At 47.5% G+C, this 26,372-nt stretch overlaps 1 protein-coding gene across 2 annotated transcripts in view; it reads left to right on the forward strand.

Moving 5' to 3' along the window:
- IHO1 (interactor of HORMAD1 1) overlaps nt 1–26,372 on the forward strand; it is a 65,730-nt gene that overhangs the window by 925 nt on the left and 38,433 nt on the right. The window contains exons 1-2 of one of the 2 annotated variants that reach the window (XM_033207162.1): nt 40–515; nt 11,160–11,230. In XM_033207162.1, the coding sequence (XP_033063053.1) occupies nt 11,175–11,230 (56 nt within the window). In that variant the 5' untranslated portion in view covers nt 40–515; nt 11,160–11,174. Of the gene's footprint in view, nt 1–39; nt 516–11,159; nt 11,231–26,372 lie in introns of those variants that run through there. The other variant, XM_033207154.1, reaches the window with a different exon arrangement.

Consider the following 26,372-nt stretch of genomic DNA (forward strand, 5'->3'; position numbering starts at 1 on the left):
GAGGTTTGGGCAGGGTGGGCTGGGGGAAGGCGTGGGGAGCGGCTGAGAAGCCGGATGGGGCCGTGGGTCTGGGTTCAGGATTCCAGGGGTCTTCCCCGGCTTTCCCGGGACGTTGGTCTTATAGTCCCTCCCCTGCTCTTTCTTTCCTAATGGCGATGGCCGCTCTGGCTCTTGAAGGAGGCTTCACTTCCGCGCTTATCTTTGGAGAGCAGTTTTCATTCGATTCGCAGGGGTCTGCGACCTCCTCTTCATATCCCCGCCTGGAGTTGAGGAGTGAGACCGCGTCGGCCCTGGCGGGGCCAGAGTGAGCGGAAACCCAGAGAAGCCCGCTGGGATTTCTCTTTGATTATGAGTAGGGAAAACCCTGTGAGGCCTCTGGAAAGACGTCAGAAGGATTTAGTCTAGGAGCTCAGAGCGTGTCTCCCGGTAGAGAAGAGGCGGAAAATTAGAGAGGACTGCCGGCCATTGGTGTTTGAGGAGGGCCTGGCGGGGGCCACAGGAGGCCTGACGTCTGAGTAAGAGACCTGCTTTACTCTGCTAGAACTTTCTGCAGTGGAGGAATGGGAGGGGCGCCTGGAGGGCCTCACATCGCAGCCTCAAGATGCTCGCAGTAGGCCGGCTGCGAAGGCTCACGCCACGCTTTGGGAGGCTGAGGCAGGTGGATCTCCTGAGGTCAGGAGCTCGAGACCAGCCTGGCCAACATGGTGAAACCCCGTCTCTACCAAAAATACAAAAATTAGCCGGGCGTGGTGGCGCATGCCTGTAATCCCAGCTACTTGGGAGCCTGAGGCAGGAGAATCACTAGAACCCGGGAGGCGGAGGTGGCAGTGAGCCGAGACCGCGCCACTGCACTCCAGCCTGGGCGACAGAGCAAGACTCAGTCTCAAAAAAAAAAAAAAAAAAAAAAAAAATTAGAAAGAAAAGAAGAAAAGATTCTCGCCGTAGAGTTGACGATGGTGGTCAGATGGGGTAGTCCATGCCACTGGGGGCGATCCTCTCCCCCTCACGTGTTCCTCCCTTGTTACCCACCCTGCCAGGGCCCTTCCCTTGTACACAGTTCCATTCCTTCCATGCACCCAACTTTTTCTCCCCTTTTATGCTTGAGTGAGAGGTGAAAGTTTTAATCTGTGCATTTCAGTTTTCATTTACCTTGGAATGACCGGTGTTCCACCTTAGAACGAATACCTCTTACTAGTATCTTCAAAGAGAGCTTTGAAGATAGGATGGGATTTCCATCCTCTGGGAATTTAAAAGCCTATACAGGTAGCATGGAGATAAATACATGCACAAAAGAGAGATGAACCTGAGTTTGAGTACATTAAGCCCTAGCTGGTTCTTAGACATGTTGAGAATAAGGGTATACTTACCACATTTGTTGTTGGTTTTTTTGAGACGGAGTCTTTGTTGCCCAGGCTGGAGTGCAGTGGCACGATCTCCGCTCACTGCAAGCTCCACCTCCCGGGTTCGCGCCATTCTCCTGCCTCAGCCTCCCGAGTAGCTGGGACCACAAGGGCGTGCATGCCACCACGCCCAGCTAATTTTTTGTATTTTTAGTAGAAACAGGGTTTCACCGTGTTAGCCAAGATGGTCTTAATTTCCTGACTTCGTGATCCGCCTGCCTCGGCCTCCCTAAGTGCTGGGATTACGGGCTTCAGTCACTGCACCCGGCCGCTTACCACAATTTTAAAAAATTGGGCCGGATTGGCTGGGTGTGGTGGCTCACACCTGTAATCCCAGCACTTTGGGAGGCCAAGGCGGGTGGATCATCTGAGGTCAGAAGTTCAAGACCAGCCTGGCCAACATGGTAAAACCCTGTCTCTACTAAAAATACCAAAATTAGCCAGGTGTGGTAGCACACACCTGTAATCCCAGCTACTCGGTGGGCTCAGGCAGGAGAATCACTTGAACCTGGCAGATGGAGGTTGCAGTGAGCTGAGATCATGTCACTCCACTCCAGGCTGGTCAACAAAGCGAGACTCCATCTCAAAGAAAATTGGGCCGGGTGTGGTGGCTCATGCCTGTAAATCCCAGCACTTTGGGAGGTCGAGGCGAGTGAATCACTTGAGCTCAGGAGTGTGAGACCTGCCTGAGCAATATGGTAAAGCTCTGTCTCTATCAAAAATATGAAAAATTAGCCAGGTATGATGGCGTGTGCCTGTGTCCAAGCTACTCAGGAGTCTGAGGTGGGAAGATTGCTTGAGCCTGGTAGGTGGAGGTTGTGGTGAGCCAAGATCGCAACACTGCACTCCAACCTGGTTAATAGAGTGAAGCCCCACTCAAAAAGAAAGAAAATCATATATTTTAAATTTGTGACTACTTGGCATATTTTGCTCCACAAAATCTAGTTGTAATTTAGTTCCCAAGTTTTTAACTCATTAAACAATAAATGTTTTCTGAGCTCCTTTTTTTTTTTTTTTTTTGAGACGGAGTCTCGCTCTGTCGCCCAGGCTGGAGTGCAGTGGCCGGATCTCAGCTCACTGCAAGCTCCGCCTCCCGGGTTTACGCCATTCTCCTGCCTCAGCCTCCCGAGTAGCTGGGACTACAGGCGCCCGCCACCTCGCCCGGCTAGTTTTGTATTTTTTAGTAGAGACGGGGTTTCACCGTGTTAGCCAGGATGGTCTCGATCTCCTGACCTCGTGATCCGCCCGTCTCAGCCTCCCAAAGTGCTGGGATTACAGGCTTGAGCCACCGCGCCCGGCCTGAGCTCCTATTATGTTCCAGGAATGATTTTCAGGTTCTAGGGCTATAGTAGTAAATAAAGCAAAAATTCTTGTCCTCAAAAGTGCTTAATATTACATTCTAGTAAACATGGATATCTGTAGAGACAGAAAACACAAGTTAACAGAATATTATAGTGTATTAGAATGATGATGTGTTGCAGAGAAAAAAGCACAGGAGAGCCATAGTGATTGGTAAGAGGTTACTTTTTCTTAAATTTTTTTTTTTTTTTTGAGACAGAGTCTCCCTCTGTTGCCCAGGCTGGAGTGCAGTGGCGCAATCTCCGCTCACTGCAAGCTCCGCCTCCTGGGTTTGCGCCATTCTCCTGCCTTAGCCTCCCAAGTAGCTGGGACCACAGGCGCCCCACCACTATGCCCAGCTAATTTTTTGTATGTGTGTATATATATATATATTTGTATTTTTAGTAGAGATGGGGTTTCACTGTGTTAGTCAGGATGGTCTCAATCTCCTGACCTCGTGATCCACTCACATAGGCTTCCCAAAGTGCTAGGATTACAGGTGTGAGCCACCACGCCCAGCCAATTATTTTTATTTTTATTTTTTTCAGACAGAGTCTCGCTGTCTCACCCAGGCTAGAGTGCAATGGTGCAGTCTTGGCCCACTGCAACCTCCGCCTCCTGGGTTCAAGCGATTCTCCTGCCTCAGCCTCCTGAGTAGCTGGAACTAGAGGTGTGCGCCCCCACGTCCAGCTAATTTTTTGTATTTTTTTTTTAGTAGAGATGGGGTTTCACTGTGTTAGTCAGGATGGTCTCAATCTCCTGACCTCGTGATCCACTCACATAGGCTTCCCAAAGTGCTAGGATTACAGGTGTGAGCCACCACGCCCAGCCAATTATTTTTATTTTTATTTTTTTCAGACAGAGTCTCGCTGTCTCACCCAGGCTAGAGTGCAATGGTGCAGTCTTGGCCCACTGCAACCTCCGCCTCCTGGGTTCAAGCGATTCTCCTGCCTCAGCCTCCTGAGTAGCTGGAACTAGAGGTGTGCGCCCCCACGTCCAGCTAATTTTTTGTATTTTTTTTTTAGTAGAGATGGGGTTTCACCATGTTGCCCAGGCGAGTCTCGAACTCCGGAGCTCAGACAGTCCTCCTACGTCGGCCTTGCAAAGTGCTAGAATTACAGGTGTGAGCCACCATACCTGGTCTAGAGGTTATAAGTTTGAATAAGTAATTTGAAGGAGATGGAGTTGTCTGTCATGCTGATATCTGAGGGAGGTATGCACCAAAATGAGGGTGCAGCGTGCAAAAGCGACATGAAACTGCTTGTGCCCAGCAAGGGAGAACAACAGTGATGAGCCCCAAAAGAGTCATGCAATAGGGTATAGATGGGAATGGTGGAGGGCTATGGGGATATTACAGATGCCCCTGTAGATAATCACAGAGAATTCTGGCTTTTATTTTGAGTAGGGTAAGAGCAGTGGAGGATTTGAGTAGAGGGACGATGTGATCTGACTTAGGGTTACTGTAACTCTGGCTGCTTTGTAGGGAAGAGACTGACGTGGGACAAGGGTGAAATCAGGGAGAGTGGTTAGGAGGCCATTGCAATAATCCAGGCTGGTGGCAGTGGAGTAGGGTTGCCACATTTAGCAAATAAAAATACAGGACACCCAGTTAAATTTGAATTTCAGGTAAACAATATTTTTTGTATGTCTCATATAACATTGGGAAATTCAAATTTTACTTGGTATTCTATTTTATCTGGCAACCCTCCAGTTGCCAGAAAGGAGGGAGTGAGGAGTGGTCAAATTCTAGATATATTTTGAAGGAATTAGTTTAGTATTTGCTGACAGACTGGATGTGAGACTAAGAAAAGGGAATTGAGGAGGACTTAGATTTTGGCCTAAGCACCTGGAAGATGAAATCGTCCTTAAATAAAATGGGAAGACCACAGGAGGAGAGTGTTTAGGGGAAACTATGAGGATCTTGGCTTTCAACGTTGTCTTAGTCCATTTTGTGTTGCTATAACTGAATACCACAGCTAGGTGACTTAAATAAATTTATTTCTCACGGTTTTTGAGGCTGGAAAGTTCAGTATCAAGGTACCAGTACCTGGAGCTCACTTTTATAACAACCCACTCTAGTGATAATGAACTCACTTCTGAATGCACTTCACTTACATTACCCACTTACATTAATCTATTCATGAGGCTGGAGTCCTCATGGCCTAATCACCTCTTAACAGTGTTACCTCTTAGTACTATCACAATGGTAATTAAATTTCAACATAAGTTTTTGGAGGGGACATTTAAACCGTAGCATTCAGCTATGTGGATTCAGCATGTGAAAGCTGCATATACGGAGGGCCAGTTTTTCATATATGCTAGTTCTGCAGGGCTGGCTTCTGGACTTGAGTGTGTGTAGATTTCGGTATATTGTTGGGATCGGGCTGTATCCTGGAACCAATCCCCAACATAGCAGAGGGACAACTGTAGTTCCCTTAACTGAGGTTAATGATTACTAGTTGTGTGAAGGGATCACCCCAAAATTTTATACTTTCCTTCTAAAAGAATTTTGGTGATGAGGATCTGTAATCTGAAAGGGGCTTTTTCTGAGAGTTTATGGAGGAAAGTAATGCAGATGAAATTATGCTTTGTTGGGGAAGATGTTACCAGAAAGGGGTCCCAATCCAGACTCCAAGAAAGGGTTCTTGGATCTCTCACAAGAAAATTTGGAGCAAGTCCACAGAGTAGAGTGAAAGCAAGTTTATTAAGAAGGTAAAGAACTGGTCCGGGCGCGGTGGCTCATGCCTGTAATCCCAGCACTTTGGAAGGCCAAGGTGGGCAGATCACAAGGTCAGGAGTTGAAGACCAGCCTGGCCAATATGGTGAAACCCTGTCTCTACTAAAAAAAAAAATACAAAATATTAGCTGGGCGTGGTGGCAGGTGCCTGTAGTCCCAGTTACTCAGGAGGCTGAGGCAGAAGAATCACTTGAACCCGGAAAACAGAGGTTGCAGTGAGCTGAGATCACGCCATTGCACGCCAGCTTGCGTGACACAGCGAGACTCCATCTCAAAAAAATAAAATAAATAAAATAAAAAGAACTAAAGGAATGGCTACTCCATAGATCAGACCCAAAAGCTGCTGGTTGGCTATTTTTATGGTTATTTCTTGATCATATGCTAAACGAGGGGTGGATTATTCATCAAGTTTCTGGGAAAGGGGTGGAGATTTCCAAGAACAGAGTTCCTCTTCCTTTTAGACAATATAGGGTAACTTCTGGATGTTGCCATGGCATTTGTAAACTGTCATAGTGCTGGTTGGAGTGTCTTTTAGCATGCTAATGCGTTATAATTAGCTATGACATGTGATGAGGACGACCAGAGGTCACTTTTTTTTTTTTTTTTGATATTCTGTCACTCAGGCTGGAGTGCAGTGGTGAGATCTCTGCTTACTGCAGCCTGACCCCCTGGTTTCAAGCGATTCTCCCACCTCAGCCTCCTGAGTAGCTGAGATTACAGGCACGTGCCAACATGCCTGGCTAATTTTTGTATATTTTTAGTAGAGATGGGGTTCCGCCATGTTGACCAGGCTGGTCTCGAATTGCTGATCTCGAGTGCTGGGATTAACAGGCATGAACCACTATGCCTGGCCGTAATTTTTTTTTTTTTTTTTTGAGACAGAGTTTGCTTTGTTACAAAGGCTGGAGTGTGGAGTACATTAGCATGATCTCTGCTCATTGCAACCTCCACCTCCTGGTTCAAGGTTTTCTCCTGCCTCGGCTCCTGAGTAGCTGGGATTACAGGAGTGAGCCTCCACACCTGGTCAATGTTGTTTTTTTTTTTTTTTTTTTTTGTGAGACGGAGTCTCGCTCTGTCGCCCAGGCTGGAGTGCACTGGTGCAATCTCAGCTCACTGCCACCTCTGCCTCCCGGGTTCAAGCGATTCTCTTGCCTCAGCCTCCTGAGTAGCTGGGACTACAGGCACGTGCGACCACGTCTGGCTAATCTATCTTTCTTTCTTTCTTTTCTTTCCTTTCTTTCCTTCCTTCCTTCCCTCCCTCCCTCCCTCCCTCCCTCCCTCCTTCCTTCCTTCCTTCCTTCCTTCCTTCCTTCCTTCTTCTCCTTCCTGCCTTCCTTTTTCTTTCCTTTCTTTTTCTTTTTCCTTCCTTTTCTCCTTTCCTTTCCCTTCCTTTCTTCCTTCCTTCCTTCCTTCCTACCTTCCTCCCTCCCTCCCTCCCTCCCTCCCTGCCTCCTTTCGTTCCTCCCTTCCTTCCTTCCTTCCTTCCTTCCTTCCTTCTATGGAGTCTCGCTCTGTCGCCCAGGCTAGAGTGCGGTGGTGGGATCTTGGCTCACTGCAAGCTCTGCCTCTCAAGTTCCCACCATTCTCCTGCCTCAGCCTCCCAAGTAGCTGGGACTACAGGCGCCCGCCACCATGCCCAGCTAATATTTTGTATTTTTAGTAGAGACGGGGTTTCACCATGTTAGTCAGGATGGTCTAGATCTCCTGACCTCTTGATCCACCCGCCTCGGCCTCCCAAAGTGCTGGGATTATAGGCGTGAGCCTCGTGCCTGGCCTCATTTTTGTATTTTTAATAGAGATGGGGTTTCACCATGTTGGCCAGGCTGGTTTCAAACTGCTGACTTCAAGTGATCCGCCCACCTTGGCCTCCCAAAGTGCTGGGATTACAGATATGACCACTGCGCCGGGCCCAGAGGTCACTTTTAATTGCCATCTTGGATTTGTCAAATTTTGGCCAGCTACTTTACTGCATTCTTTGTGATGAGCAGGGCCTTTGTGACTTGTATCGTTGCTGACCTGTCTCATCCTGTGACTAAGAATGACTAACCTCCTGGGAATGCAGCTCAGGTCCCAGCTTCATTTTCCCTAGCCCCTATTCAAGATAGAGTTGCTCTGGTTCAAATGCCTCTGACACGCTGGGTGCAGTGGCTCACACCTGTCATCTCAGTACTTTGGGAGACCAAGGCGGGTGGATTACCTGAGGTCAGGAGTTCAAGACCAGCCAGACCAACATGGTGAAACTCCATCTCTACTAAAAATACAAAAATTAGCCAGGTGTGCTGGCAGATGTCTGTAATCCCAACTACTCGGGAGGCTGAGGCAGGAGAATCACTTGAATCCAGGAGGCAAAGGTTGCAGTAAGCCGAAATTGTGCCATTGCACTCCAGCTTGGGTGACAGAGCAAGACTCTGTCTCAAAAAAAAAAAAAAAAAGCGTCAGACAAAAAATGTGTGGAATAGAGGTGGACAGATGAAAGGGGGTAGGAAAAGCAAAGCTCATCTCCTTTAGTTTGTTACTTGATGACTGGTTATGTTATTACCTTGTTTCATGTTGAAACTAGATCATGCATCAGCCAGCCCTGTGTTCTCAAGAGCATTTTTTCTTTCTGTTGAGGTTTTTCTTTTCTTTTCTTTTCTTTTCTTTTCTTCTTTTTTTTTTTTTTTTTTAGAGACAGGGTCTTGCTTTGTTGCCTGGACTGGAGTGAAGTTTTGGGATCATAGTTTACTGAAGCCTTGAACTCCTGGGCTCAAGTGATCCTGCCGCCTCAGCCTCCCAAGTAGCTGAGACTACAGGTGTATGTCACCATATCTAGCTTGTTTGTTTATTTAAATTTATTTAAAATTTTTTCTGGCTGGGTGTGGTGGCTCACGCCTGTAATTCCAGCACTTTGGGAGGCCGAGGCGGGCGGATCACGAGGTCAGGAGATCGAGACCATCCTGGCTAACACGGTGAAACCCTGTCTCTACAAAAAATACAAAAAAATATTTAGCCGGGTGTGGTGGCAGGTGCCTGTAGTCCCAGCTACTCAGGAGGCTGAGGCAGGAGAATGGCGTGAACCCGGGAGGCGGAGCTTGCAGTGAGCCGAGATCACGCCACTGCACTCCAGTCAGGGCAACAGTACAAGACTTCGTCTCAAAAAAAAAAAAAAAAAATTTTTTTAAATTTTTTGACACTGAGAGATAATTTTTTGAGATTTTTTTTTTTTTCTCCGTCACCCAAGCTGAAGTACAGTGGCACAATCTTAGCTCACTACAGCCTTCACCTCCTGGGCTCAAGTGATCCTCCCATCTCAGCCTCCCAAGTAGGTGGGACTATAGGCTTGTGCTGCCACACCCTGTTAATTTTTTTTTTTTTGAGGTGGAGTCTCACTCAATTGCCCAGGCTGGAGTGCAGTGGTGCGATCTCGGCTCACTGCAACCTCTGCCTCCTGGGTTCAAGCGATTCTCCTGCCTCAGCAGATCACTTGAAGCCAGGAGTTTGAGACCAGCCTGGCCAACATAGCAAAACCCCATCTCTACTAAAAATACAAAAAATTAGCTGGACATGGTGGCACACACCTGTAATCCCTGTAATCCCAGCTACTCAGGAGGCTGAGGCACAAGAATCACTTGAACTCAGAGGCAGGGGTAGCGGTGAGCCGAGATTGCACCATTGCAATCTGGGTGACAGAGCATAACTCTGTCTAAAAAAAAAAAAAATGTAATGGAACATATACACACAAACACACAATTTTTTTTTTTTTTTTTTTTTTGAGATGGAGTCTTGCTCTGTCGCCCAGGCTGGAGTACAGTGGCGCAATCTTGGCTCACTGCAAGCTCTGCCTCCTGGGTTCACGCCATTCTACTGCCTCAGCCTCCTGAGTAGCTGGGACTGCAGGTGCCCACCAGCATGCCTGGCTAATTTTTTTGTAGTTTTAGTAGAGATAGGGTTTCACCGTGTTACCCAGGATAATCTCCTGACCTTGTGATCCACCTGCCTTGGCCTCCCAAAGTGCTGGGATTACAGGCGTGTGCCACTGCGCCCGGCCACACACACACACAATTTTGTATGCTACTTAAAAAGTTTGCCTGGTCAACATGGTGAAACCCTGTCTCTACAAAAATAAATAAATAAATAAAAATAAAAATAAAAAGGGGCTGAGTGAGGTGTCTTAGGCCTATAATCCCAGCACTTTGGGAAGCTAAAGCAGGCATATCCCTTGAGTTTAGGAATTTGAGACGAGCCTGGGGAATGTGGTAAGACCCCATCTGTATTATATAAAATAAATAAATAAAAAAAAAGAAAGTATTTTTGAAAGGACATTAGGAGCCTTCTTTTTTTTATTATTATTTATTTTTTATTTTGAGATGGAGTTTTGCTCTTGTTGCCCAGGCTGGAGTGCAGTGGAGAGATCTTGGCTCACTGCAACCTCCGCCTCCCCAGTTCCAGCAATTCTCCTGCCTCAGCCTCCTGAGTTGCTGGGATTACAGGCACCTGCCACCACGCCCAGCTAATTTTTTGTATTTTTTTTTTTTTTTTTTTTTTTTGAGACGGAGTCTCGCTCTGTCGCCCAGGCTGGAGTGCAGTGGCGGATCTCAGCTCACTGCAAGCTCCGCCTCCCGGGTTCCCGCCATTCTCCTGCCTCAGCCTCCCGAGTAGCTGGGACTACAGGCGCCCGCCACCTCGCCCGGCTAGTTTTTTGTATTTTTAGTAGAGACGGGGTTTCACCATGTTAGCCAGGATGGTCTCGATCTCCTGACCTCGTGATCCGCCCGTCTCGGCCTCCCAAAGTGCTGGGATTACAGGCTTGAGCCACCGCGCCCGGCCAATTTTTTGTATTTTTAGTAGACACAGGGTTTCTTCATGTTGGCCAGGCTGGTCTCAAACCCCTGACCTCAGATGATCAACCTGCCTCTGCCTCCCAAAGTGCAGGGATTACAGGTGTGAGCCACCGCGCCCGGCTTTTTTTTTTTTTTTTTTTTAATGGAGTCTCACTCTGTTGCCCCAGGCTGGAGTGCAGTGGCATGACCTCGGCTCACTGCAACTTCTGCCTCCCGGGTTCAAGCAATTCTCCTGCCTTGGCCTCCCAAGTAGCTGGGACTACAGGCACGTCCCACCATGCCCGGGTAATTTTTGTATTTTTAGTAGAGACCGGGTTTCACCGTGTTAGCCAAGATAATCTTGATCTCCTGACCTAGTGATCCACCTGCCTCGGTCTCCCAAAGTGCTGGGATTACAGATGTGAGCCACTGCGCCCGGCCCCTCCATTTAGTTCTAATTTGATTTCTGTCATCAGAGTTTTGTAGTTTTCCTCGTATATATGTTGTATATATTTTGTCACTGTTATACTTAGTATTTCTTTTTTGGGGGTGGAAATATAAATGGTTTTGTGTTTCTATTATTTAATTTTTTTGAGACAGTGGCATGATACAAAAATTAGCCGGGCATGGTGGTGGGTGCCTGTAATCCCAGCTACTCAGGAGAATTGCTTGAACCTAGGAGGCAAAGGTTGCAGTGAGCCGAGATCGAGCCACGGCACTCCAGACTGGGTGATGAGCAAAACTCTCATCTCAAAAAAAAAATTTTTTTTCACTAATTGGATGGGAATATAGCTGCTGGAATGTCCTCATGTACATATAATAGTCACTAGTAATCTTTGGAAAAAATTATTAACTTTCTTAATATTCATCTGTTCTTTCTAATAGGTATAACTGTAAGAAATGAACTTTAATGTCTGGAATATCAAAGAGATGCTCAGTATTCCTTCAGGCTCTGGGTAAGTTTTCTGGTTATATTCTCTGATCCTTAAGAGGATTTTCTAGTTTCATTGATTTCATAGAAAAAAGGTTCTTGGCCAGGCGTGGTGGCTCATGTCTATAAATCCTGCACTTTGGAAGGCCGAGGCGGGTGGATCACCTGAGGTCAGGAGTTCAAGACTAGCTTGGCCAACATGACAAAACCCCGTCTCTACTAAAAAAATACAGAAATTAGCCGGGGGAGCTGATGTGTACCTGTAATCCCAGCTACTGGGGAGGCTGAGGCAGAATTGCTTGTGGCGGAGTTTGTGGTAGGCCGAGATTGTGCCCCTGCACTCTAGCCTGGGCGACAGAGTGAGACTCAATCTCAAAAAAAAAAAAAGAGGGTTCCCTTCCTATTAGGTTATAATAATGGAGGTAGCCTATACAGCCTCTTCTTCTCTTCCTCTTCTCTGTCTCTGCTGCATCTTCTTGTCCTTTTTTTTATTCTGTCCATTACAAAAATGGTACCAATCCAGCTCTGTGTGTTAACTGAGTAATGACTTTGTATCCAGCATTGGGCCAGTTAGTATCAGAGAAGGTCCAACATCTGGACATTCAGCCCAGTTGCAGCAACTGCTACTGAAATAGCAAGGAGCAAAATCAAGACAATGTTCAGATATATGTTCAGTTGTACAGTGCAATTTATAGGTACTGCGGAGATTAAGAGCCACTCTATGTATTGACAAGGCTCATTGAGGTATTGTCCTTTCAACTACTCCACTAAGGTACTTAACATTGGTGTCTACCATCCTGCAATAAGCCTGTCACTGCTAACTTGGTGAGTATGCCTGAGAAGTAGTGTATATTTAAGGGATTTGTAATTGCTTATGGTATGCTTTTATCACTGGATAGTTTCTTTCCTCTTTAACACCTTCCTGAAGTTTTATCAATTGATCAGAAACTAGAGCACTGCTTTTTTTTTTTTTTTAATTTCTGAAAAAGAAAAAAAAATGCTTACAGTTGATAGGGAGTAGTGAAAAACTATCTTCACTTTTTTTGTTTTTTTTTGTGTTTTGAGATGGAGTTTCACTCTTGTTGCCCAGGCTGGAGTGCAATGGTGTGGTCTCAGCTCACTGCAACCTTGGCCTCCTGGGTTCAAGCAATTATCTCACCTCAGCCTCCCAAGTAGCTGGGATAACAGGTGCCCACCACCACGCCCAGCTAATTTTTGTGTTTTTAGTAGACATGGGGTTTCTTCACCATGTTGGAAAGTCTGGTCTCAAACAACTGACAGGTGATCCGCCCTCCTTGGCCTTCCAAAGTGCTGGGATTACAGGCGTGAGCCACCATGCCCAGGAAATCTTCATTAAGTCCAATTTGTCTGTTGGACTTTTTTGTTTTTGTTGCTGCTTGTCCCTTTGGTATCATATCCAAGATTGCCAAATCCAGTGTCATGAAGCTTTTGCCTTCTGTTTTTTTTTTTTTTTTTGAGACAGAGTCTCACTCTGTTGCCCAGGCTGGAGTATAGTGGCACGATCTCGGCTCACTGCAACCTCTGCCTCCCAGGTTCAAGCAATCCTCCTGCCTCAGTGCCCCCCAGTAGCTGGGATTACAGGCATGTGCCACCCAGCTAATTTTTGTAGTTTTTGTAGAGACGGGATTTCACTATGTTGGCCAGGCTGGTCTCAGACTCCTGACCTCAGGTGATTCAATGGCGTCAGCCTCCCAAATGCTGGGATTACAGGTGTGAACCACCGTGCCTGGCCTTCATAGTTTAAAAGATATAAATCCTACATAATTTCAGTAGGCTCACAAAACTGTTCCCGGCCTACCAAGCCTAGCTAATTATTCTCTTTGGCCCAAAAGGAAAATCACAGATAACTATTTTGAGCAATGATTATGTTACCCATATTATATGTTTGTAACCCATTTCTTAGTTTACCTCAGAAAATAGTTCTGTTACCAAAACACCAGGGGTTCAGTCTACATCCTGCTGCTCACCACACACAAAGCCAATCATGAGATGAGGAGTATTACCAAGGAAGAAGGCTTTAATTGGCAGCAGAGAAGATGGGAACTTAGTCTCACATCCCTCTCCCTAACTAAAATTAAGGGTTTATTTAGCAGGGAGGAAATGTAACAATTTGTAAGAAAACAAGAACTGGGGGGAGCAAGGAGGCATCTGGTGCAGTGATCTGGTGAGTTTCAGTTATTTGATACTTTTTTGAGAGGCCTGAAGGTCCTTTCCTGAGGAAGGAACTCAGAAAAAACAAATGGGAGTTTCAAGCTTTAACAGGAGAAGGGTCAATTTCTATGTTTATCCAAAAACAACTGTGTATGGGACTGGGGCTGGTTTCATTTCCGAGTAAAAATAATCACCCTTCTCTGTCCTGAACTTTTAGAGTTTCTTTTTGTTTTAATAATAGTATGTTTATATCAAAATAGAAACAAGTAGTTTGTATTAATATTATAAAGGTTTCTTTGGCTCAGAATACGTACTTATATGTTATCTAATTGCTTTAAATTTAACATTTGATAAAGGAATGATTCGTGTGTGTTTTAATGCAGCAGCCCCTAAACTTTTTGGTAACAGGGACCAGTTTTGAGGAAGACAATTTTTCCACAGACCAGGATATGGAGAAATGATTTTGGGATGATTCAAGTGCATTAAATTTATCATGTACTTTATTTCTATTATTACATTGTAATATATAATGAAATAATTATGATCAGACACAGTGGGTCACACCTGTAATCCAGCACTTTGGGAGGCCGAGGCAGGCAGATTGCTTGAGGTCAGGAGTTTGAAACCAGCCTGGCCAACATGGCAAAACCTTGTCTTTCCAAAAAAATACAAAAATTTGACAGGTGTGGTGGTGGGCTCCTGTAATCCCAGCTACCCAGGAGGCTGAGGCATGAGAATTGCTTAAATGTAAGGCCTAACACCATAAAAACTCTAGAAGGAAACCTAGGCAATACCATTCAGGACATAGGCATGGGCAAAGACTTCATGACTAAGACAACAAAAGCAACGGCAACAAAAGCCAGAATAGACAAATGGGATATAACTAAAGAACTTCTGCACAGCAAAAGAAATTATCATCATGCAGCCCGCGATGCCTGAACCGCCCCCCGCGGTGGGCTCCAGGGCTGCCTGAGCCTCCCTAACGAGTGCCCCCCACCTCCGTTGGGCTCTGTCCCGTTGACCGGCCAAGGGCTGAGGAGTGCAGGCGCGACTTGGGACTGGCAGGCAGCTCTGCCTGCAGCCTCTGCGCGGGATCCACTAGGTGAAGCCAGCTGGGCTCCTGAATCTAGTGGGGACTTGGAGAACTTTTATGTCTAGCTAAGGCATTGTAAATACATCAATCAGCACTCTGTGTCTAGCTCAGGGTTTGTAAATACACCAATCAGCACTCTGTGTCTAGCTCAGGGTTTGTAAATACAGCAATCAGTACTCTGTGTCTAGCTCACAGTTTGTAAATACATCAATTGGTACTCTGTATCTAGCAAACTTAGTGGGGACTTGGAGAACTTTTCTGTCTAGCACTCTGTGTCTAGCTCAGGGATTGTAAACGCACCAATCAGCACCCTGTCAGAACGGTCCAATCAGCTCTCTGTAAAATGGACCAATCAACTCTCTGTAAAATGGACACATCAGCAGGATGTAGGTGGGGCCAGATAAGGGAATAAAAGCAGGCTGCCTGAGCCAGCCAGCCGCAACCTGCTTGGGTCCCCTTCCACAGTGTGGAAGCTTTGTTCTTTTGCTCTTTACAATAAATCTTGTTGCTGCTCACACTTTGGGTCCACGCTGCCTTTATGAGCTGTAAGACTCACTGCAAAGGTCTGCAGCTTCACTCCTGAAGCCAGTGAGACCACAAACCCACCAGGAACAACGAACAACTCCAGACATGCCGCCTTTAAGAGCTCTAACATTCAATCGCAAAGGTCTGCAGCTTCACTCCTGTCAGCGACACCACAAACCCACCAGAAAGAAGAAACTGCAGACACATCTGGACATCTGAAGGAACAAACTCCCGGACTACCATCTTCAAGAACTGTAACACACCTGAGGGTCCGCAGCTTCATTCTTGAAGTCAGCGAGACCAAGAACCCACCAATTCCGGACACCATCAGAGTGAACAGGCAACCTATGGTATGGGAGAAAATTTTTGCAATCTACACTTCTGATAAAGGGCTAATATCAAGAATCTACAAAGAAATGAAACAAATTCACAAGAAAAAAACAACCCCATCAAAAAGTGGGCAAAGGATATGAACAGACACTTTCTCAAAAGAAGACATTTATGCAGCCCACAGACATGCAAAAATACTCATCATCACTTGTCATCAGAGAAGTGCAACTCAAAACCACAATGAGATACCATCTCATGCCAGTTAGAATGGCGATCATTAAAAAGTCAGGAAACAACAGATGCTGGAGAGGATGTGGAGAAATAGGAACACTTTTACACTGTTGGTGGGAGTGTAAATTAGTTCAACCATTGTGGAAGACAGTGTGGCGATTCCTCAAGGATCTAGAATGGAAATACCATTTGACCCAGTAATCCCATCACTGGGCATATATCTAAAGGATTATAAATCATTCTATGATGAAGACAAATGCACATGTATGTTTACTGTGGCACTATTCACAATAGCAAAGACTTGGAACCAACTCAAATGTCTATCGATGATAGACTGGATTAAGAAAATGTGGCACATATACACCACGGAATACTATGCAGCCATAAAAGAGGATGAGTTCATGTCCTTTGCAGGGACATGGATGAAGCTGGAAACCATCAATCTAGGGAAACTATTGAGAGGTGACAACATGCTAGCAGCCCTCACTCTTGATGCCTCCTCGGCCTTGGCGTCCACTCTGGTGGCGCTTGAGGAGCCCTTCAACCTGCCACGGCACTGTGGGAGCCCCTCTCTGAGCTGGCTGAGGCTGGAGCCAGCTCCCCTCTGCTTGCAGGGAGGTGTGGAGGGAGAGGTGCGGGTGGGATCCGAGGCTGCGCATGGTGCTCACGGGCCAGCGTGAGTTCCGGAGGGCGTGGATGCGGGCTTGGAGGGCTCAACACTCAGAGAGGCCGGCGGGCGCCACCAGCCCAAGGCAGTGAGGGGCTTAGCACCCTGGCCAGCAGCTGTAGAGATTGCACCAGGTCCCCCAGCAGCGCTGGCCCATTGGTGCTGTGCTTGAGTTCTCACCAGGCGGCAGCTGCCTCCCCGCAGGGCAGGGCTCGAGACCTGCACCCTGCCATGTCCGAGCCCCCCCTCAGGGGTGGGCTGCTGTGCAGCCCGAGCCTCCCTGATGGGCGCTGCCTCCTGCTCCATGGCGCCCGGTCCCATCAATCCCCCAAGGGCTGAGGAGTACAGGTGCAGCTCGGGACTGGTGGGCAGCTCTGCCTGCAGCCCCAGTGCAGGATCCACTAGGTGAAGCCAGCTGGGCTCCTGAGTCTAGTGGGGACTTGGAGAACCCTTATGTCTAGCTCAGGGATTGTAAACGCACCAATCAGCACTGTCAAAATTGACCAATCAGCTTTCTGTAAAATGGACCAATCAGCAGGATGTGGGTGGGGTCAGATAAGGGAATAAAATCAGGCTGCCTGAGCCAGCAATGGCAACCTGCTTGGGTCCCCTTCCACACTGTGGAAGCTTTCTTCTTTCACTCTTTACAATAAATCTTGCTGCTGTTCACTTTTGGGGTCCACGCTGCCTTTAAGAGCTGTAACACTCACCACGAAGGTCTGCAGCTTCACTCCTGAAGCCAGCAAGACCACGAACCCACTGGGAAGAATGAACAACTCCAGATGCACTGCCTTTTTTTTTTTTTTTTTTGAGGCAGAGTCTCAGTCGCCCAGGCTGGAGTGCAGTGGCCGGATCTCAGCTCACTGCAAGCTCCGCCTCCTGGGTTTATGCCATTCTCCTGCCTCAGCCTCCCGAGTAGCTGGGACTACTCGGGACTGGCGAGGCGCCTGCCACCTCGCCTGGCTAGTTTTTTGTATTTTTTAGTAGAGACGGGGTTTCACCGTGTTAGCCAGGATGGTCTCGATATCCTGACCTCATGATCCGCCCGTCTCGGCCTCCCAAAGTGCTGGGATTACAGGCTTGAGCCACCGCGCCCGGCCCAGATGCACTGCCTTTAAGAGCTGTAACACTCACCACGAAAGTCTGCAGCTTCACTCCTGACAGCGAGACCACGAGCCCACCAGAAGGAAGAAGCTCCAGACACATCTGAACATCTGAAGGAACAAACTCTGGACACACCATCTTTTTTTTTTTTTTTTTTTTGAGATGGAGTCTTGCTCTGTCGCCCAGGCTGGAGTGCAGTGGCCGGATCTCAGCTCACTGCAAGCTCCGCCTCCCAGGTTTACGCCATTCTCCTGCCTCAGCCTCCCCAGTAGCTGGGACTACAGGTGCCCGCCACCTCGCCCGGCTAGTTTTTTGTATTTTTTTAGTAGAGACAGGGTTTCACCGTGTTAGCCAGGATGGTCTCGATCTCCTGACCTCGTGATCCCCCCGTCTCGGCCTCCCAAAGTGCTGGGATTACAGGCTTGAGCCACCGCGCCCGGCCAGGGGACACACCATCTTTAAGAACTGTAACACTCACTGCGAGGGTCTGTGGCTTCATTCTTGAAGTCAGTGAGACCAAGAACCCACCAATTCTGGACACACTATCACGAGGACAGAAAACCACACACTGCTTGTTCTCGCTCAGGTGGGAGTTAAACAATGAGAACACGTGGACACAGGGCGGGTAACATCACACACCAGGGCTGGTTAGGGGGTGGGAGGCTGGGGGAGGGATAGCATTAGGAGGAATACCTAATGTAAATGACGAGTTGATGGGTGCAGCAAACCAACATGGCACATGTATACCTAAGTAATAAACCTGCACGTTGTGCACAGGTACCCTAGAACTTAAAGTATAATACAAAAAACATATATATATATACAGCTCACTGTGATGTAGAATTAGTGGGAGCCCTGAGCTTGTTTTCCTGAAACTAGATGGTCCCATTTGGGGGTGATGGGAGACAGTGACAGATCATCAGGCATTAGATTCTCATAAGGAGTGCACAACCTAGATCTCTTGCATTGTGCAGTTTGCCATAGGGTTTGTGCTTCTGTGAGAATCTAATGCTGGCACAGATCTGACAGAAGGCAGAGCTCAGATAGTAATATTATTGAGACCAGCCTGGGCAACATGACTGTCAGTTCCCGGGGTCTGGGTCCAGCCCATGCTGAAATCCAAGGGGAGTTGGTGGATAAGCAGAAAGAATATTTTGGGGTCTGTAGACAGATGAATATGGTTTTATTCTGCAGCTTTCTGATTAGCAGCTTACTCTCACACTGGCTTTCTTATTAGCAGCTTACTCTCACACTGTCCGCCCTGTCTTGTCTGCTTGAGCTGGCTGCTGCCATGCACAGCTGTGCAGCTGGCTCTCCCTTCCCTTCAGGGTCAGCAGCTTAACTCTTTCTCTTGGCACAAGCAAGCTGAGGTGTATCCTGGTTCACTCCTGTCAGTCTGCAAAGGACAGCTCCGGCTCTTTCTCTTTCTCTGGGCACCAGCATGCCCACCATGTCAAGTCATGTTGAGCCGAGCCAAGCCAAGCCCCCAAGAGATCCCTGTACAATGTCAGCAGGACAGTTACACCTTTTTTTTTTTTTTTTCTGAGACAGAGTCTTGCTCTGTCACCCAGGCTGAAGTGCAGTGGTGTGATCTTGGCTCACTGCAGCCTCTGCCTCCTGGGTTCTAGCGATTATCCTGCCTCAGACTTCAAGTAGCTGGGATTACAAGCATGTGCCACCATGCCCGGCTAATTTTTGTATTTTTAGTAGAGATGGGGTTTCACCATGTTGGCCAGGCTGGTCTCGAACTCCTGACCTTATCCTTATGATCCACCCACCTTGGCCTCTCAAAGTGCTGGGATTATAGGCATGAGCCACTGCACCTGGCTGCAGTTATACCTTTTTCAGACAATAGTGGCATAGAGCCAAGTATGAACTTACACAAACAAGTTATATAACAAGTGGAGTTATGCGCTTGCACACCAAACTCGCTGAGTCATGCAGGCCTGAATATCCGCCTCTTCCTATTCCTTGACTAAAGCACATCCATGTACTTTACAATGACAAAACCCTATCTCTACAAAAAATAAAAAAATTAGCTGGGCATGGTGGTGCATGCCTACTAGGGTGGCTGAGTTGGGAGGATCACCTGAGCAGAGGTTGCAGTGAGATGGGATCGTGCCATGGCATTCCAGCCTGGGTGACAGAGCAAGATCTGTCTCAAAAAAAAAAAGAGGCTCATGCTTGTAATCCCAGCACTTTGGGAGGCCGAGGCAGGTGGATCACTTGAGGTCAGGAGTTTGAGACCAGCCTGGCCAACATGGTGAAACCCCATTGTTGGGAACAGACCCCCAAGTCTGACCATAAATGGGCCCCCAAACTGGCCATAAACAAAATCTCTGCAGCATTGTGACATGTTCGTGATGGCCTTGACACACACACTGAAGGTTGTGGGTTTACCTGCATGAGGGCAAACACCTCGCCCACCCAGGGCAGAAAACTGCTTAAAGGCAATACTAAACCACAAACAATAGCATGAGTGATCTGTGCCTTAAGGACATGTTCCTGCTGCAGATAACTAGCCAGAGCCCCTCCCTTTGTTTTGGCCCATCCCTTTGTTTCCCGTAAGGAATACTTTTAGTTAATCTATAATCTGTAGAAATAATGCTTCACTGGTTTGCTGTCAATAATATGTGGGTCAAACTCTGTTTGGGGCTGTCAGCTCTGAAGCCTGTGAGGCCCCTGATTTCCCACTCCACACTCTATATTTCTTTTTTTTTTTTTTTTTTGAGACAGAGTCTCGCTCTGTCGCCCAGGCTGGAGTGCAGTGGCTGGATCTCAGCTCACTGCAAGCTCCGTCTCCCGGGTTCACGCCATTCTCCTGCCTCAGCCTCTGGAGTAGCTGGGACTACAGGCGCCCGCCATCTCACCTGGCTAGTTTTTTGTATTTTAGTAGAGATGGGGTTTCACTGTGTTAGCCAGGATGGTCTCGATCTCCTGACCTCGTGATCCGCCCATCTCGGCCTCCCAAAGTGCTGGGATTACAGGCTTGAGCCACCGCGCCCGCCTACACACTCTATATTTCTGTGTGTGTCTTTAATTTCTTTTTTTTTTTTTTTTTTGAGACGGAGTCTCGCTCTGTCGCCCAGGCTGGAGTGCAGTGGCCGGATCTCAGCTCACTGCAAGCTCCGCCTCCCAGGTTTACGCCATTCTCCTGCCTCAGCCTCCTGAGTAGCTGGGACTACAGGCGCCCGCCACCTCGCCCGGCTAGTTTTTTTTGTATTTTTTAAGTAGAGACGGGGTTTCACCATGTTAGCCATGATGGTCTCGATCTCCTGACTTCGTGATCCACCCGTCTTGGCCTCCCAAAGTGCTGGGATTACAGGCTTGAGCCACTGCGCCCAGCCAGTGTGTCTTTAATTTCTTTAGCACCACTGGGTTAGGGTCTCAACAACTGAGCTGGTTTCAGCAAGTGGTGCCCATACATGGGGCTCGAATCCTGGCCAAAGGGTCGCCATAGCAACAGTTGGAGAATGTGGAACTAAGCTGGAGGACACCTGAGTACTCTTAAGCAATCCCTGTGGTGAGTAAGAAGGGGAGCTCAGAAGCATCAGGGCAACAATGGGACAAGTGTGGGTTCTGGTTCATTCCACCTTGGAACCTTTTCGCACTAATCATGAAGAGTAACAGAAGAGGTAACAGAACAGGTTTGTTTGCCAGCTAAAGCTAAAGTGGCAAAGGAGGAAGAGGTTCATCCCTACTCTTCTGCACCCCCTCCTTATTTTGAAGAAAAAGAGTGGCCTGACCCTCCAGATCTTTCTTTTCCAGAGGACATTGAGTGAAAAGTGGTTGCCCCCAATGACTGAGCAGTGCCTTGAGCAACCCCTCTCAGTTCTATTCACGCAGGAATTCAGCGAGCTAGACACGAGTGTGATATAGAGGCTGGCAGTTACCTGTTAGGATACACCCCCTAGATCAACAGGGAAATATTATAGCTACATGTGAGCCTTTTCCTTTTAATTTTGGGAAATGCCATGAGGGTCCCGTCCCAGGCTCTGTTCCAAACTGGGGCATTTCTGGCTCAGGCCATTCCCTCATCCCCGTACAATGCCTGTCCCCCACCATACCCGGTAATGCCACAGTAGATTTGTGTCCAGAATTTATTCCTTCCAGGGAGTTCTTGATCTTGCTTACTTAAGGAATGAAGCCGCCGACCTTTGCGGTGAGTGTTAGACTTTGTTCCTTCAGATGTTCAGATGTGTCTGGAGTTTCTTCCTTCCGGTGGATTCGTGGTCTCACTGACTTCAGCAGTGAAGCCACAGACCTTTGTGGCAAGTGTCACAGCTCTTAAAGGTGGTATGGACCTGGCTGGCACAGTGGTTCATGCCTGTAATCCCAGCACTTTAGGAGGCCGAGGTGGGTGGATCACGAGGTCAGGAGTTTGAGACCATACTGGCTGACACAGTGAAACCCCATCTCTACTAAAAATACAAAAAATTAGCAGAGTGTGGTGGTGGGCACCTGTAGTCCTATCTACTGAGGAGGCTGAGGCAGGAGAATGGCATGAACCCAGGAGGCAGAGCTTGCAGTGAGCCAAGATAGAGCCACTGAACCTCCAGCTTGGGTGACAGTGCAAGACTCCGTCTTAAAAAAAAAAAAAAAAAAATGGTGGTGCGAACCCAAAGAAAGCAGCAGCAAGATTTATTGTGAAGAGCAAAAGAACAAAGCTTCCACAGTGTAGGGGGGACCCGAGCGGGTTGCCGCTGCTGGCTCAGGTGGCCAGCTTTTATTACCTTATTTGGCCCTGCCCACATCCTGCTGATGGATCCATTTTACAGAGAACTGATTGGTCCATTTTACAGAGTGCTGATTGGTGCATTTTTTACAAAGTGCCGATTGGTGTGTTTTTACAGAGTGCTGATTGGTGCGTTTACAATCCTTTAGACACATAGTGTTGATTGGTGCATTTTTACAAAGTGCTGATTGGTGCATTTACAATCCTCTAGCTAGACAGAAAAGTTCTCCAAGTCCTCACTCGAGCCAGGAAGTCCAGCTGGCTTCACCTCTCAATCCCTCCTCTAAACAGGACACTCCAACTGCTGTTGGAAATTGGGCAATGACTGCTCTAGCTACTTCCTGCTGGTTAGGGGCGAAGAAGGGGCCCTGCAGCAGTGGTGTCTTCCAGAGGGGAACTCTCTAAGCCTGCCAAAAAGCCAGTGAGTTGATCTAGGGGTCCTCGGTAGAGGTTGTTAGTTGAGCTCATTTGGGGTTCCATTTGTGAGACCATCTGTAGCTTGATGGCCTCGATTCTAGAGGAAACAAATTTGGCAAGGAGGTTAAAACACAGGGCCCGAAGGCAAGTAATAGCAAGACAGCTGTCATGGGACCTAGAAAAGGGAGAAGCCATGTCGCCCAACTCCACAGTTTGGTGTAAGAGTTTGAAAGGCATTGTCCGATTTCAGAAGCGTTTTCCTGTAAACGCTGGGTGGACCCATCTTGTACTATCCCTGACTGGTTAGTGTAAAAACAACACTCTTCCCCTAAGAAGGTGCAGAGTTCTCCTTTCTCAGTAGTGAGGAGGTCTAGGCCTCAGCGGTTTCGGAGAGCCACTGCTGCCAAAGAGTCTATTTGGGATTGTAGAATAAGGATAGTTTTCATTATTTCTTGCAAACTGCCCGAGAAATCCTTTGAGAGTGTGTGGTAGTAGGATAATGAAGTAGATAAACTGGCTGTTCTGGTTCCTGTAGCAGTAGCCATTCTTAACCCTATAAGTAGGGGTATTAGTTTTATGGCTCTGTGCTGATGGATAGAGAGCTACAAAGCCAACAGTCATTTGCCAGGGAAGGACTGGACTGGTTTAACAGAGAGTGGGTTAAGTTGAGAGTCTTGAAGAGGTAATTAGGAGCTAGTGTAAGGGGAGGGGCAATTGTATGAGGTGTCCAAGGAAACAGGAGGGATGGGTAGAGGAAGGTAAAGAGGGTGTTCCAGAAGACGAGATCATTTTATCTAGTCTGAGTTAAAAGTAGGAGTAAATTGGCTGGGCGCAGTGGCTCAAGCCTGTAATCCCAGCACTTTGGGAGGCCGAGATGGGCGGATCACAAGGTCAGGAGATCGAGACCATCCTGGCTAACACGGTGAAACCCCGTCTCTACTAAAAAATACAAAAAACTAGCCGGGCGAGGTGGCGGGCGCCTGTAGTCCCAGCTACTGGGGAGGCTGAGGCAGGAGAATGGCGTGAACCTAGGAGGCGGAGCTTGCAGTGAGCTGAGATCCGGCCACTGCATTCCAGCCTGGGCGACAGAACGAGACTCCGTCTCAAAAAAAAAAAAAAAAAGTAGGAGTAAATTGCTGTCAGAAGGAAGGAAGATAGAAAAAAGGTTGATGTGATTATGATTTTCGTCCTGGCAGGAGCTACAGTATGTAGTTCTATTACAAAAAGTATAGTTAGTATGCTGCTTAATAATATAATGAAATAGTAAAAGGATTCCATTAAAGGGGCAAGGAGAGGTGTTAAAGATAAAGATTATGTAGGTTTTCACTTTTTTAAAGAGGAAGGGGTTTTTCCTCAGGATCAGCCGTAGGAGCCTTTTTAGTCTGGGATGTTTCCTTCTGAAATAGGAGATGCAAGTCCTCCAATGGTTTGCAGGTATATCGAGACTGATCTGGCTGATCTTGGGACTCCTGAGCTGACAGTCCTGCAGGTTCCTCAGAGGGTGTCCAAAATTTAACTTGGGTATGGTGAATCCAAGATTCCACTCCTGCCACCTTAACTACAGTGAGGGTAGAGGGGATTACCAAGTATTGTCCTTCCCACAAAGAGTCCATAGATGGGGAGGTAGATGGGAGAGATTTGACCAACACTAGATCTCCTGGTTGAAACAACTCTGTTCCCTTTTCTCTGTGACATCCTTCAGGTAGGTTTTTAAGGTTTCATTGATATTTTGTCAAAGAAGTTATGTCTTTGACCAAGTTGGCCGTTTCCTGATCGAGTAGGAGGTCATTTGTGAGAAAAGATTGTCCATACAGCATTTCATATGAACTGAGCCCCATATTGTGAGGAGAATTTCGGATTCTCAACAGGGCCGTGGGCAAGAGTAGGCCATGGGAGATGAGTTTCTTGTGTTAGTTTCCTTAAGTCCCTCTTGAGTGTTTCATTTGCCTTCTCGACCTTCCCTGAGGATTGTGGCCTCCAGGCACAGTGAAGGTGATATTGTATCCCTGGCGCCCTGGAAATTCCATGACTTATCGTGGCTTTAAAAGCTGGACCATTGGCCGGGTGCAGTGGCTCACGGCTGTAATCCCAGCACTTTGGGAGACTGATGCGGGCGGATCACAAGATCAGGATGTTGAGATCATCCTGGCTAACATGGTGAAACCCCGTCTCCTACTAAAAATACAAAAAATTAGCCCGGGCCGGGCGCGGTGGCTCAAGCCTGTAATCCCAGCACTTTGGGAGGCCGAGACGGGCGGATCACGAGGTCAGGAGATCGAGACCATCCTGGCTAACACGGTGAAACCCCGTCTCTACTAAAAATACAAAAAACTAGCCGGGCGAGGTGGCGGGCGCCTGTAGTCCCAGCTACTCGGGAGACTGAGGCAGGAGAATGGCGTAAACCCGGGAGGCGGAGCTTGCAGTGAGCTGAGATCCGGCCACTGCACTCCAGCCTGGGCGACAGAGCGAGACTCCGTCTCAACAAAAAAAAAAAAAAAAAAAAAAAAAAAAAAAAATTAGCCCGGCGTGGTGGCGGGTGCTTATAGTCCCAGCTGAGGCAGGAGAATGGCATGAACCCGGGAGGCGGAGCTTGCAGTGAGCTGAGATCACACCACTGCACTCCAGCCTGGGCAACAGAGTGAGACTCCGTCTCAAAAAAGAAAAAAGCCAGACCATTGTTGCTCTGTAAGCTTTGGGGAAGCCCAAATCTAGAAATTATTTCATGAGTTAGGACTTTAATCACTTCCTGAGCCTTCTCTGACTTGCAGGGGAAAGTGTCTATCCAATTTGTAAAGGTATCAACACAGACACCAACAAGTATTGAAATCCCTCTGACTTAGGCATATGGGTGAAGTCTAACTGCCAGTCCTCTCCGGGATAGTGACTTATTCTTTGTTCCCCCAAAGGGGCCTTATAATGGACCAAAGCATTATTCCTTTGGCACATCTCACAGGCTTTGACTACCTGTCGGATGGTCCAGAGGAGATTTGGCTCTGTAAATAGGGATTTGGCCATCTGATGAGTGTTTTTAATACCTGTATGAAAAGTTTGATGGAGGGTTTTAAGTATTTTCCAGTGACTGGCTTCTGGTATAAGTACCTTTCCTTCTTCTGTTGTTAACCACCCTGAGAGGAGAAAACTATGCCTCCGTGAAAGTCCCCATTCTGTTTCAGTCAGGGAATACTGGGACTTAATCTCTTGGAGGGGGTTGTTCCATACCAAGGGTCCTTCCGTAGGTATTTCTTTTTTTTTTTCTTTTCTTTTTTTTTTCTGAGATGGAAATTTGCTCTGTCGTCCAGGCTGGAGTGCAGTGGCGCAATCTTGGCTTACTGCAAACTCCACTTCCCAGGTTCACACCATTCTCCTGCCTCAGCCTCCCGAGTGACTGGGTCTGCAGGCACCTGCCACCACGCCCAGCTATTTTTTTGTGTTTTTAGTAGAGACGAGGTTTCACCGTGTTAGCCAGGATGGTCTCAATCTCCTGACCTCATGATCCACTCACCTCGGCCTCCCAAGGTGCTGGGATTACAGGCGTGAACCACTGCACCTGGCCCCATAGGTATTTCTAATGGGATGTTCCACCTGACAGCAATTTTGGCCTCAGCATCTGCCTGACGGTTTCCTTCTGTCTTTTCTCCTTCACCTTTCTGATGGCATTGGTAGTGTAAGACTGCCACCTCCTTGGGTTTTTGCACTGTATGCAATAACTCCATAGTTTCCTTGTGGTATTTAATGGGGGTTCCCCCCAGAGGTTAGGAACTCCCTTTCTTTCCATATTGCAGCATGGGCATGTAGGATTAGATAAGCATACTTGCTATCTGTATACACATTTATTCTTTTTCTTTTTCCCAGTTCTTTTTTTTTTTTTTTTGAGACGGAGTCTCGCTCTGCCG

Source organism: Trachypithecus francoisi, unplaced genomic scaffold (genome assembly GCF_009764315.1).
Source record: "Trachypithecus francoisi isolate TF-2019V2 unplaced genomic scaffold, Tfra_2.0 Lachesis_group0, whole genome shotgun sequence".
NCBI classification, from domain to species: domain Eukaryota; kingdom Metazoa; phylum Chordata; class Mammalia; order Primates; family Cercopithecidae; genus Trachypithecus; species Trachypithecus francoisi.